At 49.5% G+C, this 16,486-nt stretch overlaps 1 protein-coding gene across 2 annotated transcripts in view; it reads left to right on the top strand.

Annotated features, from left to right (window-relative positions):
- Positions 1-1,609: 1,609 nt before the first annotated feature.
- Itga6 (integrin subunit alpha 6) overlaps positions 1,610-16,486 on the top strand; it is a 69,474-nt gene continuing 54,597 nt past the window's right edge. For both annotated transcript variants that reach the window (XM_036184123.1, XM_036184124.1), the window contains exon 1: positions 1,610-2,019. In XM_036184123.1, the coding sequence (XP_036040016.1) occupies positions 1,838-2,019 (182 nt within the window). In that variant the 5' untranslated portion in view covers positions 1,610-1,837. The remainder of the gene's footprint in view (positions 2,020-16,486) is intronic.

Genomic DNA, 16,486 nt, shown 5'->3' on the forward strand with positions numbered 1-16,486 from the left:
TGGTCTACAGAGTGAGTTCTAGCACAGCCAGGGCTACACAGAGAAACTCTGCCTTGAAAAACCAAAACAAACACAAAACAAAACAACAACCACACTGCTGATACTTCCCACTTTACTAGATGGTCATTTCCAACAATTTCTCAGCCTCATCCGGATGTGTATGAAGACCCCAGATGGGGTTCACACAGCTTTCTAAGCAGCCCCCACCCCCTTCCAATGCCTGGATGTTGGCTTCCAAGGAAAGGCCACTGTCCTGCTTCGGGAGTGTCCAGCCCATTCTGAACGTTACCCTGCCCTGGGTAGTTGGTCCTGGCTTATATTTGGCTCAACACAGACAGAAGGAACACACCAGTAAGCAGCTTTCATCCACGGTCTCTGCTCCAGGTTCCTGTCTGGAGTTCCCTCAGTGACGGGCCTGGAAATAGAGGATAAAATAAACCCTTTCCTCCTCAAGTTGCTTTGGGTTAGAATATTTTACTACAGCAACAGGAAGCAGAGTAGAACCAAGCCCCTTCAGCAAACTACTGAAAATCAAGACCCAATGCACAACATATACTTTTTACAGAAGAAAACAGATTATATTAAAATACCTCAAAAAGTTCACTTTTTTTCCCTATAGTAATATATCACTTCTTTATTGACATACATCAAGATCTAGCAGAGGGGCTACATGATAACAACTGTAATTTGAGACACCTGCAACAACCAAATGTCCCAGAGAAAACAATATTTTCTATTGATGATCCAGTTGTTGATGCATATTCTCCTGCCTCTGTGGTTTACTGTCTACATTCATAATAAAACAATGCTAAATGTCAGAAGGTAATAAAAACGGGGCAGTAAAATGTACATTATTTCATTTTCAGTAAAGTCCTGAGTGTCCCTGAAACAAGTTTTCCTATACTAAAAAAAGAACGCCTCAAAAGCCAACACCTTTCTGGAAGCCCCACCCTATGCCCGGGAGGCACAAGCCTTCAAGCCACCCACGTGGACCTCAGAGCTGTCTCTAGGCAGTTCTCCTTCTAAGGAGACCAGGAAACACGGGTAAGAAAGGGGACAACAGCCGAACTCCAGGGCTCCAAATCGGAGGACTCAGAGTCAGAACAAGGCTGAGTTTCCTTTTCTTCCCCCACCATCTGCAAAGAGAATCCCACTTCCTAGGATTGAACGCGATGGACGACTGTGTTTTTAAGTAGAAGAGCACTATCGAAGTGTGCTAGTGCAACGTCTTCGGCACTTGGGGGTCCCTGGGGAGCTAGCAAGTATATACAGCATCAATCCATCCTCCAGAGCTGAGCACGGCTAGGCGCGTCTTGAACTCCTGGAGAATGGATGAGCCAAGTAAGACTTTGCACATCGGCCCGGCTTCAGGCGCCCTGGACCGCACTTGGGGGAGGGGGAGTGTGACAGGTAGGAAGACGCCTGGGTAGCATTCCGGGGCTCCGGGACGCAGGGGGCGCTTCCGGGCAGGTGGCTGGACGGTGGGAGGGCGGCCGCGGGGCTGGCCGCTGCGGGGCGGGGCCGGTTAGGGAAGGTGCCCATGGCGGGCGGGGCCTCGGGCGGGGCGGGGCGGGGCCGGCGCCCTCGTCACTTGATAAAACGCCGGAGAGTCTCTAGAGAACAACGGGCTCATTGAGCGGCTGCTGCGAGCTGCGGGCGTGGGGGAGCCGCGGGACAGAGAGAGCGAGCCGGCCGGGGGTGGGGCCGCGCGCAGGGGCGACCGAGGCGAAGTGGCCGCAGCAGCGGCGCGCCAGGCAGCCCGGCCCCGGCCCCGAGCCCGCGCGCACTGCAGCCGCTGCAGCTCCCCGCGTCCCTCCCTCCCCGCCCGCGCGCGCCCATGGCGGTCGCCGGCCCGCTGTGCCTGCTCTACCTGTCGGCGGGGCTTCTGGCCCGTCTGGGCGCAGCCTTCAACCTGGACACCCGTGAGGAGAACGTGATCCGGAAATCGGGGGATCCCGGGAGCCTCTTCGGCTTCTCGCTCGCCATGCACTGGCAGCTGAAGCCGGAGGACAAGCGCCTGTGAGTTCCCCGACTCTTCCCACCCCCACCGGGGCGCCGCGCTGCGCCAGGGGGAGCGAGGGCGCACCCTGCTGCCTCCCGTCCCGCGTGCCCAGAGCCCATCCGCGGGCCAACCCTGCCGGGCTCTGCCCTGCCCTGCCCTGCCCTGCCCTGCCCGCCTGCACTTCTCCGGCCCAAGAATTGCGGGGCTGGGCTAGCCGCGCCCTCCGCGCCCCGCGCTCTGCGCCTCCGAGGAGCGAGGATCGCCGTGGGGAGACCCCAGGCCCGGCTCCGGGAAACTCCTTCCCTCTTCTCCCCCGAAGTGCTTTCCGCGGTCCTCCTCTCCGGGCATATTTTGCACAGACCCCGGCAGGTGGCATGCGCTTTGCTGAGCCTCACGTGTGCGCCTGGGACGGTGGTGGGACGCTGGGTTGAGGGAAGTCTTCAGGGGGACCCAGGCCTTTCTCAAACTCTCCCATCGTCCTGTCCCCTCCCTGGCTCGCGCGCCCCGCGGAAGTTGGGAAGCCACTTTTTCGGTGTCCTGTGTGATTCTCTTTTTTTTGCAGAGTGAGCTCCCCTACTTTCACAGGCTTTTTAAAAAGCACCTGTTCCGCAGGACTAGATCAGCTGTGAAAATAAGCTTCTTCGAGCGGTGTGCTGCTAGCTCCCCCTCCCAGCTCCCCGATCGCTCCGCAACACCCAAGAATCCATGGGTCCCAGTCCCGGGTGGGCCCCACCGAGGAGTTATACCACAGTGACCCATCAGAGCAGGGACTTAGCAAGGAAGGTTCGGAAGTGACAGTCATCCCTCACAAGTGCTTCTCCCATGAGAAAGCGGCTGGCTCTCCCTTTTAAACAGTGTTGGCTCCCACATGACCCAGTTCTTTTGATCGGGGAAGATTTTCTGGAGCTTAGTTGCCTGAGTCGCAGTGGGGCTGCATTCTTGATGCATGCTCCCGAAGCTGATTCTAACAACAAAAGATCCTCTTCCCCTCCCAGGCCTTGAGTTGAACCCAGGTCCTACCAGGACCAGCAGAGCGGAGAGAGCAGAGTGCAGGCAGTGGGGGGGGGGGGGGCCAATGTGATTTTAAACCGGAGAAAGCCCCGGTTTCAGCTAGTTAACAATGAAATTTGTGGACTTCAGAATCCTAAGGCCAGATTTTTCTGATAACACCTGCTAGGTGAAGCAGAGACATGTGCTGCGGGTGGATGGTTCCAGGCAGGGAGGGGGTCTGAGTCTTGCAGACCTGAGCCAGCCTCTGCTTTCTCTCGAAAATAATTGTCGGTTAGCTGCAACTCTGAAGTGAAAGTTGTTTCTTTGGTCAGCTCAATGGATGACATTTCATGTCATGTCCAAAACACTGTGCGGCAGACACACATTACCCACAAGGAGGACTTGAACGTGTCGGTATAGGAGTGACTGTGGGTTGACAGAGGGAAAAGCATTCATTCCCTTTGGCATTTTCTGTGTATCAGAGGACACAGAGACGGATTTCCTGGACAGACAGACAAGTCCAAGCAGACATTGTAATGGGGAATAAGTGGAGCAAGAAATGTCCTTAGGATGGAGATTGCAAATCGTGCCTTTAGCCAGGAATCTGTGTTGTCATTAAGGCGAGCAGCCTTGGGCCTGCTGAAACTTGTCACTGCCACCGGGCTTGTCTGCTATTACAGCTGCTACAGGTCCTCCTGAGACTGAGGAGGACCAGAGACGGATGCCGTCTAAAAACTCCATGTGGCTGATGGGAGGGAGTAGCTGGCCAGACCCTCAGAGGAGTAGAGAGCCACTGAAAGGGATACTCTGTCAAATCCTAGAACCCAGAAGCAGAAACTGCACCCAGGAGGCTGTGAGTTGTATCTAGTACCTCTCTCACCCTGTCCTAAAGTATCCCGGGTTCAAGGGTAGCGGAGCTCCTCAAAGGAGTCAGCAAACACAGCCCCGTTATCACCCCCACTGGCTGTAGATGACAGCCAGTGAGACTGGTGGGACACTGGGCCCAGTTTCCAAAGCCAATGGGAACATCTCAGGGAACTGGCTGGGGGTGGGGGTGGTGGTAGGGGGTGTGGAGGAGAGCTGAATTTAGGTTTCTTCTTGGCCATTTATGCTGCAGCTCGTCATTTGCTTGAAGGTGTGGTTTCTTCACCTGTAGAGTGGAGATGGTCGTGCTTCATTGGGTTGTTGTGAAAATGGAAAGAACCTGCCAACTGCTCCGTGTGTTTCCCTGGCCTGGACACCTGCTGGTTAGATGGGAAATGGTGATGAGGATGCATTTAACTGCAGAAACTGTGGGCCTACTGTGTTAGGTGCTGGGTACTAGAGAGTGTGTTGTGATTCTAAGACTGACCACCTTGAAACCGAAGGCTCTTGCTTGGGTAATTAATATCCCAGGCTCTTCGATCACATTTATGAACTCCAGAGCAACTTAGCTTACCTCAGGCTTAGCGTCCTTGCAGAAACAAACTTCCTGAACAGTGACTTTGAAACAAGGTTATGTGAGAATATCAGATAAATGCAGTTATAGAAAACCTTCCATAAGTTTTTCCCCCTCTGTAACTTAAACTTTCTATGGTGCCATTTATATATTCAGAAACACCATTAGTTAAGATTTTTAGAGGGAATACCACTGCATCTGAAAGCCACCAGACACCCTGGGTATTGCTGAGGTTTGGGGGCGCTCAGATTGGATTAGGCACTTAAAGCACCATCCAGGTGTCTAGGAGATAAATTACAGTAGACTCCCAGAGGTGATTGAGCAGAGAGCTGAGTGACTAGGGTTGGGTGTGAGTCTTTCCTGGGTAGGTGGGGTTGAGTCACCTCTAGAGGTGGAAGGTACATGGCAAGGACTGGGTAAATCCATCCTGTGACTCACTCACTTCTTCTGGGAAGGTATGGATCTGTGTATGCTCCCAAGGCGGAACCTGGGAAGAGGTGCACTCCTGGAGAGAGTCCACTTCACACCTAATCTTCATTTTCTTCTTCTGGGTTGGTCTTTAGGTCATTTGCTCTCCTCACTATTTTCCAGAAGCTTCCCAGGTCTCCTGTTACTTCTGTTCTTGCTAGGAGTTGGTTGTTGGTTTTGCTTGATCATGTTTTCTGAGTTAGAGGTCATCTAGTCCTTTTGTCCCCTTTATAGGTGAAGAAACAGGTCATGAAACGTCTTACCCAGAGTCTTAGAGCTCCATGAGCAGAATCTTAATCAAAACCTGGATTTGAAGATGGTGTTTCTGGCTCATGTTTATGCTATCCGTAAGAGGATAAATCAGAAATGTCCTTCAGATGTAGAGAAACTGGCAAGCTGCTGAGTTCTGGAAATGTATTCTAGTGTGTTGATTCATTGAACTGCTTCCCATATAGGTCAGGGCTATCTATTTAAGTATCAGTAGATGGACTCTCTTCCTATTTACCCTTATTGCAGCTGGCTATGGCCCAGTGGTGTGACCGTCTCTACCCAGGGGTCCGAGGATGTGCACCCCAGCACTGGCTTCCTTGCATTCATTCCCTCCAACAGAGTTCCGGGTGGCTCAGGGCCATCTTCTGAGAACTGCTGTGTCACCTTGAGGTTCGAGATGCAGGAGAAGCAACCACAGTAGGCGAGGAGACATTGAGGAAATATTAGGAACAATACATCACTGTTTAAGTTTTTACAGTTGGGAAGTACTGGAAGTCTGTGGTATGTGGACTTAAAGACCTGGGTTTAACATATTTCTGTGACCAATAGGGCTTATGAATTCTGCATTTTAATTAGGGACAGTGGAGCTAAAATAAAAAAAAAAAATATTGTTGTTTGCCAGGTATGCATGAAACACTGGTTTGTGTTGAGTCAGCCCATCTTAAAAAAAAAAAAAATCAGATCCCAAGAAATATCCTACCCTAGAGCAATTACTTTATCCCTTGAATGTGGGCAGCACATGTCTGGCAGTTCTGAGGTTTAAAGCTTTATTCATCTTCAGGGGATGATGTAATCTCTAACTGGGTTATAGGTTCTGTGAGGGCAGGGACCTTAGGCTCCTCTTTGCCAGAGAACACCTAGCTACGCCTTCCAGATACAAAGAGGTTTAACTTGTGAAATCAACTCTTCCCGCTAAGGGTAGAGAGAGGGAGCAATCTGCTTTGCTCAGGGCTTGGGGTCTGCAGTCTGTGGGGAAAGGGAAGCTATAGGCTTGATGCAAAGAAATATTAAAGTTCTTAGTTTCCATTTTAATGGCCAAGTTCCAGCTAAGGGTTTTCAGGAGTGATTTCCCCCCCCCCCAATCACGTTTGTCTTTTGCCCTGAAGGCAGATTTTAGAATCTAACCTCCCAAGACAAGCTGCTCTGAGCTGCATTGGTAAGTGCACAGGGCTTGCTAAGTTGCCTGGTTGGTTGAGTCTAGCCAGCCAGACAACTAGAATCAGCCTCCTGAGAGCAACTGGAGACCAAATGGGAATGCCCATGGGGGGCACTTGGGGATTAACAGTGAGGACAGTGAGTGGTGTTGGGTATATTTAACTCGTTAGGCGCACTGTTGACTGCCTTGCCTGCTCATCCCTTTAGTGGCCTTCAGGCTCTGGGGAGGACTGAGTGCTGTGAGAGAGGGGGATGCAGCCAGCTCCAGTTCCTATTGTGTCTTTCCCTTGGGTTTGGGTGCAGCCCTAGAATCAGATAACTTTCAACCTGGAAGGCACGCAGGGCCTCTTACATGGCTGATCATCAGGGTAACTCCTGGGGGCTCTTCTCTACAAAGTAGTCTTCTGGGATTGTCCCAGATTGATGACATCAATTTCCGTACACGTGACCCTAGAGTCTGCTCCCACGGATCTCTGGGTTTGCCTCCCTTATTTATTTGGAGGTAGCTTGTGAAGTAGAGAAGAACAGAGCTCAGGGCCAGCAGGAATCACATCCTATTCTGTCCTTTGCTCTCCATGGCCGTGTGTAGGATAGTTAACCTCTGTCCCTTTTCTCTCCTGTAATAATAGCAAGTCTAATCTTGGCTGCCTTAGACCAGTTCTGGCCGGAGGAAACACTTTGTGCTTGTGAAATACACCTGGAAACCCAGGTTGTGAGAGGTGAGCATGGTGAGTCAGGTAGAGCTGGTCTTTAATTTCACATCTGGGACGAGCGTGCGTCCTTTTGGCTTTGATTTGGCTAGTGTTGGTGTGTTCATTACCATTTTCTTTCACCCAGTTTCCTTTTCCTTCCTGTACAGTTACCTTGTCCTGGCCTGAGCATCCCAGAAGAGCCCTGTCTTGTAGCTGGGAAGCAGTGAATAAATCCTCTTGACACCTCAGAATTCCTAGGAGATGAGCGGGCAGATGTGTGGGAAGGCATGAAGCGCTCCAGGGTGGCCAGGAGACTGCAGAGAACACCCTTGGAGGGTGGATTGGGCAGCAAGAGGGGCGGGCTCATTAGTAAGGATTGCCAACCCTCTAACTGTGACAGCCCTGTCCTCTATTTGGGGTGGGAATCCTCAGCCATTTACACTCTTCCTTACCAGGGCTGATGTGTGTTTCAGAGTCCTTCACTCGTCATTAGTGTTTGGTAGGAAGGAACTTGTGAAAAAAAAAAAAAAAAAAATGCATCTAATTGTTGTCATCCCAAGGTTGAAGGATGTGTGGGAAAGTGAGGAAGCAGCCTTCTCTGAGATTTGTCTGTTAACCTGGCATTCAGCCTTTAAGCAGTGATCTCTTAGAACCAACGTGAGAGGCTACTTGTGAGTGAGTTACGAACTGGGGCAGGTAGATAGATGGGTCTGGTGTCCAACTCAGTCCCTGTCAACCTAATTGCAGGATGGGATCATCAGCATTGCATCTGCTGCTATCTGGCTCTTCTGTTTAGATAAATAAGGCAAGATGAACCAATCAACATGGTGATGCTGTGCTGATGAGTTCACAGGGCAGTGGCTTTCATGGGAGCGGACCCTCCCGGCCGACTTCTTGCTGTGTTCTAGTGTTTGAATCTCTGGTCGTGTTACTCAATTCCTAGTTGGCAGAGCTGTTTCTAAACTTTCACACTGCGAAAAGATTGCTGAGAAAATTTTCTAAACCAGCTAATTAAGGAAGAAAACTGTTCTGAGTTCAAACACACACACACACAACCAAACCCATATTGGATAAAGTATAAGAAAAACACTTCAGAGAAATATGCCTTCTAAGCCTAAGAAAGTGAAAGGAAAAATAATACTAGAAGTGATCTGAGAAGGTGACAGTTAGTGACACGGAGACTTGATAATTAAAGGAAGCCCAAGGTGTTGCCTGTTTACCAAAAATCTACTTTGCTTGCTGATATCTGGGTCACCATGGTTTCTTGTTGATAAGCCTGTTCATTGGTACTAAGATTGCCTTGACTATTTGTGTGCCTGAGTGTCAGGCCCAGAGGGTAGGATGTCACTATCCTTGAGACTCCCGAGCTAAGTCCCAACTTTGCTCTTTTCTTCAGGACACTCTGCCTTTGACTAAGTTGAGTCTTCCTGGTTCTTATATAAATCATCATGCTGGAGGCCCTCCATCAAGTGACTATAGGCAGACCTGTGGAATGGGTCTGAGAATGTGAGGCTCTTCTGTTTATCCTTTTGTTGAAGCCTCTCTGCTTCTAACACATCAGATGTTGGCCTAACCTACTGCTTATAGGTGCTTGTTTCTGTAGAGTGAAGGTGTTGAAGCGGTTTTTCAAAACTACCAAGAGACTGAAGATAGAGAGGAGAGAGAGAGATTTGGGCCTGTGGGCATTTAAGATGCAAACTGTATCAGTCAGGCTGATGAAGAGGCTACATGAACTTGGAATACAGAGATGGTTCTGAACCCTTCTGGGCCCTTCTAGAGGCTCAGGAGCAGGGAGTCTGGGAAGGAATGAAGTTGTTTCTAGAAATAGCCCAAAGTTTAGCAGAACAACTTTTAGGTATCTGAGAGGTGTCCTAATGCCAAGGACACAGTAAGGCCATCTCAGATCCCTGTAAGATAAGGTTGTTTAGAAAGAGAAGTCCTTTCAAATGCTTGTAGTGTGTTTAGAAAGGGCCTAGGGCTGCTGAGAAAGAATTGTGGGGTTTGGAGAGGCATCCTACTATTCAGGGGAAACTCCTAGAGGACACACTCTCACACATGCTCACACTCACACACACACACACACACACTCACATACACACTCACACTATTCCTCTAGCTTAGCAGCAACCTCTGAAGACTGACTGAGGAAAACTATTTTTCAATGCCACAGGATAAGAACATGAGCTCTGTAAGGTCATTTGGTTTTTTGTGTGTGAGTCTACACATACTTTGATTCTCATTTGTTTTCCGATTCAGTCTAAAAGACAAAAGATTTTATCCTCATTTGAACCTGAGAATCGAATGTCCTCTGGACCTGTCAGAAACATCATAGCCAACGTACGTTGGTTTTCCTCTAGCTGTGGTTCGTTCCACTGAAAACTTAGTGTGTATCAGGCACCATTCTACTGATGGAGATATTGCAGCAAATCAAACAGACAAGAATCCCCCGTGTCTTCTGAGGGAGAAGAGAAACAGCAAATAACGCGAATAGGTGTTTCGTAGGTGTAATAAATGAGAAAGTGGAGAAAGGGGGTTAGGAGTGGGCATAGGGTAGGGGTGATTGGCAGCGGGTCATCCAGGTGTAAGGTCACTGAGAAGTTGATACTACAGAGGAAGAGCCTCCAGGAGGGAGAGAGGAATGTGGGCAGAGGCAGAGAGAGGCACATGTCTGGCATGTTCAGAGAAAGCTGGGGACCACTGGTCTCCTTGGAATTTTATCACCTGGGCCTTAGAGATCAGGTCACTCTTGTGAAGTAGGAAGCCTTTGAGCATTCTGATACATATTTAATTGGTTATCTCTGGCTGCTCCATTGAGTATGGACTAGGTGAAAGCCAGGGTAAAGTTATGCTGCAGGGTGTGGGTGTACACCCCTGCAATCCCAGCTCTCAGGAGGTTGAGGCAGGAGCGTCTGGAGTTCCATCAGAGACCCTGATTCAAAACGACAAAACCAAAAGCAAACTCAGAAGCAATCATACTAATTAGGAGGTGTCTGTAATAATACAAAGGAGATGACAGCTTGGACCAGGGTGGTAGCAGGGTGAAGACAGTAAAAGACAGTTGGAGCTGAGCAGGGTGGCACAGGCCTGTATTGCGAGTGCTCATCAGGCTGAGGCAGGAGGATTGCAAGTTTGCAGCCAGATGGGGCTGCATAGCAAGAAGAAACCAACCAACCAACCAAGTAGGTGGATTCTGACTGAGTTGAAAGTGGAGGGAGCAGGATTTCATGTGGACAGTGTGTGAGTAGGAGACACAGTTCCCCGGAGGCAGTTGGCTGACTCTCTAGCTCAGGTGGGAGGTTGGGGTGGTAGCTGGCTAGAGATGAGGAGGGGAGCTGGAGACTGCCTGTTTCGTTGTACAGGAAAGCAGAGCCCAGCTGACTCCAGGAAATGGCATGGCAGGGGGTTTTTGTTTATTTTTGTTTTTTCAGTTTGTTGAGGACCATGGACAGAAAAAAAAGGAGGTTAACTTAGGGAGGGCAGCTTGCAGGTGTGGTGTCTGCTACTGCCAGGGGAGCACGCTGGTTGGGGGGTGGGAGGGTGGGGGGGGTGAAGGGTTGGCCTTGTATTTGGAGCACTGGTGGCTCATTGTCGCAAGAAAGGAAAATAGAGTGAAAGGCACAGGGGCAGGTAGGACGAGGGCTTGGGATTCCTCAGCAGATAATTCATTCGTGAGCCTGCTTATGCAGTACCTGCGTTGAAGTTTGCCTGGTGCGTTGGATGGTTTTTGTCGCCTCGACAGACTGACACAGATCTGGGGAGAAGAAATCTCGGTCGAGAAATCGCCTCCATCGGACTGGCCTTTAGGGCAAATCTGTAGGACATTTACTTGATTGATGAGGGAGGGTCCAGCTCACTGTGGGCTGTGCCACCTGTGGCCAGGTGGGCCTGATTTGATGTAAGAAAGCAGGCTGAGCAAGCCATGGGGAGCAAGCCAAGGAGCATTGTCCTCCATGGCTTCTGCTCCAGTTCCTGTCTCGAGTTCCTGCCCTGTCTCGTGTACTACAGCCATACACTGAGACAAACCACCGCTCCTCCCCAGTTGCTTTTGGCCATGGTCTTTATCACAACCAGAGAAGGCAGATTAGGATACTGGTAAGAGAAAGACCATGTAGTACAGGCTGATGGACACATTGGTGTCTGTTGACCAGTCGGTAGTCATTTGTATCGAGAGTCACCTGCCTCTAAGGCTGTGAGTCCCGGAGCTCTTTATAAAGAGCCTGTCCTGTGCAGTGAACAGCAGCCTTCTTGTGCTCCCCCTAAAGTGTGGACGGTGTCCCTCTAGAGGGGGAGGTTTGGGGAGTCAGGTTGAAGGTTGTATGTTGCCCTGGGTAAGGCTAAAGCTAGAGGTTGGAGGAGTTCAAAGGCAGATGGAAACCATCACATTGTTTGCTTGAACGGATGATGGGACTTGAAAGATGGGAAAAAAATAGGAACACATTAAAAGTGTTTGCAGGTCTGCATATCCTTAGGCTGTGTTTGAACCACAGAGAGGCACAGCTTTTATTGAGTTGAATTCCTACAAGACTCATTTGAGGGGTGGCGAGAACTTCCCCTGAATGGAGGTAGTGGCAGCCGCAGCATCTGGCACTGTTTGGCTGGTACAGTCTGATGGTTTCTTCAAGCTTAGGGTGTACCTAGGGTGTACAATGGTGGGCACATGCTGTGCACATTGTAAAGCGGGTATGGTAACCCTGTGTGGCCAGGCCAGGCCCGGCCTTGCTTCCTGAGCTGCATGGCTCAGCTTGTAACCAATTTAGCCAGCACTCATTGCTGCCCAGCACATCAGAAGCCTCCCTGTCCTGGTGTGAGGAATGGCACTTATACTGTCCTTTTCAAATGACTTGTGACCTGGCTGAGGTGCCTGAGAGGTGGAAAATGAGGACGCATGAACCAGCACGTTGGGTTCCGTCCTTCTGCCATTTTCTTCTCTTCTTTTCAAGACAGGGTTTCTCTGTGCAGCCCTGGCTGTCCTGGAAGTTGCTGTGTAGACCAGGCTGGCCTCGAACTCAGAGACCTGCCTGCCTCTCTCTCCTGAGTACTAGGATTAAAGGCGTGCGCCACCACACCCAGCCTCCTACTGACATTTTTCAGTCTCTTCATTGAAATAAATGGCATGGGCCTTTAGTAATTCAAAAAGAAACAATAGCTTCAAATTGCATGAATAATCAGGATGTTGGCATCTGTTGTCCTGGGTATGACACAAATAAAATGTGGAACATCTTCCAGGAGTGGCATAGTGTTTCACTGGTTTTATTTTTTAAAGCCTTTGTCATTATAGTGCAGAATGGAATGTGTGAATTTTTGGATGTGAAACATGAAGCTTTTTAATGACATTTTCAGTGTTTGACAGTCACTTATGGCTATCACCCATGCATGTTCACCTGTCTTCATCATTGGGTCATTGAGTGTTTTCTTGAAATGAGTTGAGAAGCATTGTCCGGTCTAACCTTTTTCTGAAGGCAGGAGGTAGTAGTAATGAGCCCTGTCGTCAGCTGCCTGAGGCCTCCCCCGCCTGACCCACTGCCATAGGTATCCGTCTGCCTTTTGATGGAAAAGCCAGTCTTTAGGTTTCAACCTAGGCTCTGTAATCATGCCTGTGGAATAATATCTTCGTTCTTAAAATGTCCCCACATGACCTAGAAGAGAGAGTGCAGGCACACAGGCAGTGTGTCCATCCATGTCCGTCCATTGTCTGTCCCGTCCCGACCTTCCCGTCCCCCGTCCCCCGTCCCCCCCCCCCGTCCCCCCCCCCCCCCCGTCCCCCGTCGTCCCCCCCCCCCCCGGCTGAATTCTGAGTGATCACAGCACTTTGCTCTGCTGAGTGGCAGGATTCCTCAGGTTCACACTGGTCGGCTCTGCTGCTGTGGAGTGTTTGCACAGAACAGAACGGGCCTGCTTGCCTTGCCTGAAACCCTTCTACATGAAAAGCACTCTGAAAATGTCTTCTGCATAGATACGGCCACTGCCAGTTTGTGAACCTCAGAAGAGCAAGGCTTGTTGTTGATTTTTGGTTCAAATCTAATAATATATCCTCAACTAGGTATTTCTAGGGCTCTTTGAGTTGATTTAATTTCTTGTATACATCTAGAAAATGGGCTGACCAGATCTTTAACCTGATACTTATCCCCCAGTTAAAAGAAGGATACAATGAACCTTAAGACAAAAAGGTTTTCACCCTCACTATTTCTCAGTGTGCAGTTTGATAGTGTCACGTATATTCACATGGTTGTAAACTTCATGTGTGCATGCACACATGGTGTACGTGTATGTGCAGATATGTGTGCCTGTGCATCTTATGTGTAGAGAAAAGAAGTTGATGTGGGTGTCTTCTGTCCCTTTACACCTTATGTTTTGGGTCAAGGTCTTACTGAACCCAGAGTTCGCCATTTAATCCAGACTAGCAAGCTACCAGGGTCTGTCTGTTTCCACCCCCCTGCCGCTGCTGGTGTTACTGAACACACAGCTCTTGGCATTTATGTGAGTGCTGGGGATCAGAACTCAGGTCTTCATGATTGTGCTGCAAGCCCTTTATCCACTGAGCCCTCTCCCAGCTCCCCCACCTGGGTACTTCCTGTACTGTGTGGGATGTTTAGGAGTGACGGGTGACCATAACATAATGACAGAGCTAAACTTTAATTCAGCAGAGGGTGTGGAATTACCTGTTACCTGCTACTGTGTCTGATGTAGTGGCAGGAAAATCAAGCTTAGTACATTTATGGTAGAAGTCAGAATTCAGTCTCGTACTTTCCAACCTGTTCTGCCAAGTTGATAAAGGTACCCGCTGAAGTCGGCAACCTGGTCTCACCCGTGGAGGACCCCGGCATCCTTGGAGAAATGAGGAGCTTTTGGCTTAACAAGTTTTTTATTGTGTTAAAGTGAAAACCGCATTGATAAAAAGTCTGGCCGTCTTGGCTGGTTGCTCATATATTTCCATACTGCACCTTCCTAGCTCGCGGTGGCCGGCTTTAAAATGAAACCGAAATGTGCCTTTGACTGCACACTGAAGGCTTAGGCTGGGTGCAATGCAGCAGTGACCCATTCAGGGGTCAAATGTCGAGAGAAAGTCCCTATCCGTTCAGGGTTCGCCAGTTGTAGTGGCAGCTGTCCCTCGCTCAGCAAGGCCATCTTTAGCCGGCTAGTCTCTTTCTTACTCACCAGCCCCACCCCACTTCCTTTAGACTGTGCTAATACATTACCTGGGAGGGACTTTTTTGTCCATTGGTTCTCAAGGGCAGATTTCTCAGAAGATGTTTGGTACCTGTCAGGAAAAAGCATTGAGGGTTCCAAAATGTGAGGCCTGTGAAATCCGATGGGGAGCTTGTTTTCTTAGAACCTTACCTTGGAACTTGACACTTTGTCGCTCTTCAGAAATGAAAATGTAGCTTAAGACAAGACACGTGTTGCAGCCCAAGGTGCAAGACTCAGGTGACCTTGTGTGTTGAGCAGGAATTTTCTAGCACTGTTACCCAGCTTCGGGAGAGTTTCATTACCATTAGAATGATTTATCTCCTTCCCAGGTAGTGGGTGAAGTTGGGGCCTGCTCAAAAAACGGTATTTCCTCCCTTGTTTGATAGATAAAGAAATGGGGGCTTGAGAGTTCTCCAGGCCATCAATCTAGCTCCCGACAGACCAAACTGTTCCCACAATCCCCTTCACATTGAAAGTTGTTTCTACCGTTCTTCCCAGTCAGGCCCCGGCCCCACCTTACTCCGGAACAGAGGCACTCTCAGCCTCTGGAAGCTTCTGTACCCTGTCCTTACACCGTCCAAACCCCAATCAACTTATCTCCTTGAGAGTCGTGGAGATGACAGGCACTTCTTACTCAGGAGCTAGGCTTGGCTTTGTCTTATGATGAGAAATGTTCCAAGCGTGTCCTGTTGGTCTCTCTTACCTTTCTGATCAAGGAGTCTTCCCCTCCCCACCTTGCTTTAGATTAGATGAAGGGTGGGTGGGTGGGGCCTCTGACTCAGCTGGTGACTCACCCTGTGCCAAGTAAACTCAGCTCCTCTGGGAAGGGATGACACCATCAGCCCAGGCAGTGTCCATGGCCTCCAAAGACAGCTTTTAGGACTCCACACACGTCCTTGTCATGGGGCTCCCTGAATTGTCTGACTGCCCTAGAAGGGGGAGGTGAGGGAAGAGGAGTTTGTGTTGAGTGTTTATCCACAGCTGAGCTGCTCTCCGGGTGTGTGTTGGGGGCGGGGGCTCAGGCTTTGGGGGATTCTCTCTTCAGTGCTGGACTGAGCTGCACCTCCCTTGGCTGCGGGACACCATCGGGCCGCCCGCCCGCCCCTTAAAGTATGGCCATTTGTTTTCTCAGTATCTTTCAAGCTGTGCTTTACATGTGCACGTCACTGTTAGGACCAGGTTGTCAGCACAGCGCCTGTGTCGAGCAGGTATGTGTTCGTGTGTTCCTAGCCGGTTGTCATGCCTCTAGGAGATGGGCCATAAAAATTAATCTTTGACTTGCCTGCCTGTAGCTGACTCCACGGAGGTAGCATGTGCAAGCTTGTCTTATGCAATTACAAGGTTTACCTCTCTCTATGGCCTGTGCCGTCTTCTTTGCAAGTCACTTTGCAAGTGACTCCTTTGTCTCTCAACTGACAGTCTATTTTAATGACATTTTTGAGTTGTGTGGTACAAAGGGTTTTTGTAAAGTGAAAGTCTCACTTCTGTGCTCGGTATAGTCACCCTGCTGGTCCTAGAGGTAGCCATTGTTTCACTAGATTCCTGTAAAACATGGCTTGGTTTGACCCCCAAGGGTACTTGTATTGAAAATGTGGTCCTCTGCAGAGTGATTAGGGATCATTTCACTTGATCCTTACAGCACCTGCTAAAATGTTTAGACCATTTCAGATAACCCGTGTTGATACCTAGCTAACAGTACACATGCTCCTGGAACCCCCTTGTGTTAGTATCTAGCTAACAGTACACATGCTTCTGGAACCCCCTTGTGTTAGTACCTAGCTAACAGTACACATGCTCCTGGAACCCCCTTGGTATTTTTGATTATGGTCTTGCTCTACCTGGCTGTTATGGTGCAGATGCCAAGGTGCAGGTTTTCTGGAAATAGTAGCTCTTACAGTCATGTACCACATTATCTCAGTAATAACAGGCCCACAGACAACCCAGGATGTATGAGTGAGTAGTAGTAGGTGTGAAAATCCAGGACTGTTTCCATTCTGGTAAATATTGCCCAGACAGCCTGACTGCCCCTCCGCACTGTCCGGTCCACTCTTTGCATGGTCAACCCTGACTCCTAACCCCGAGGTCCCCCAGCAACCCAGCCACTAAAAGGGGAATGTCTGTCTACAGTAGGTAACTCTGGGCTGCTGAACTGGTTCTCAAACCATTCTGGTACCTAAATAGTTTCTAAATATCCCAGTTCAGTAGAGTAGTAAGTAATGTAATTAAAAAAAAAATAAAAGAAGAAGAAGAAGAAGGAGGAGGAAGAGGAGGGGAGGAGGAGGA

The sequence above is a fragment of the Onychomys torridus genome, chromosome 4 (genome assembly GCF_903995425.1).
Source record: "Onychomys torridus chromosome 4, mOncTor1.1, whole genome shotgun sequence".
In the NCBI taxonomy this organism is placed as follows: Eukaryota; Metazoa; Chordata; class Mammalia; order Rodentia; family Cricetidae; genus Onychomys; species Onychomys torridus.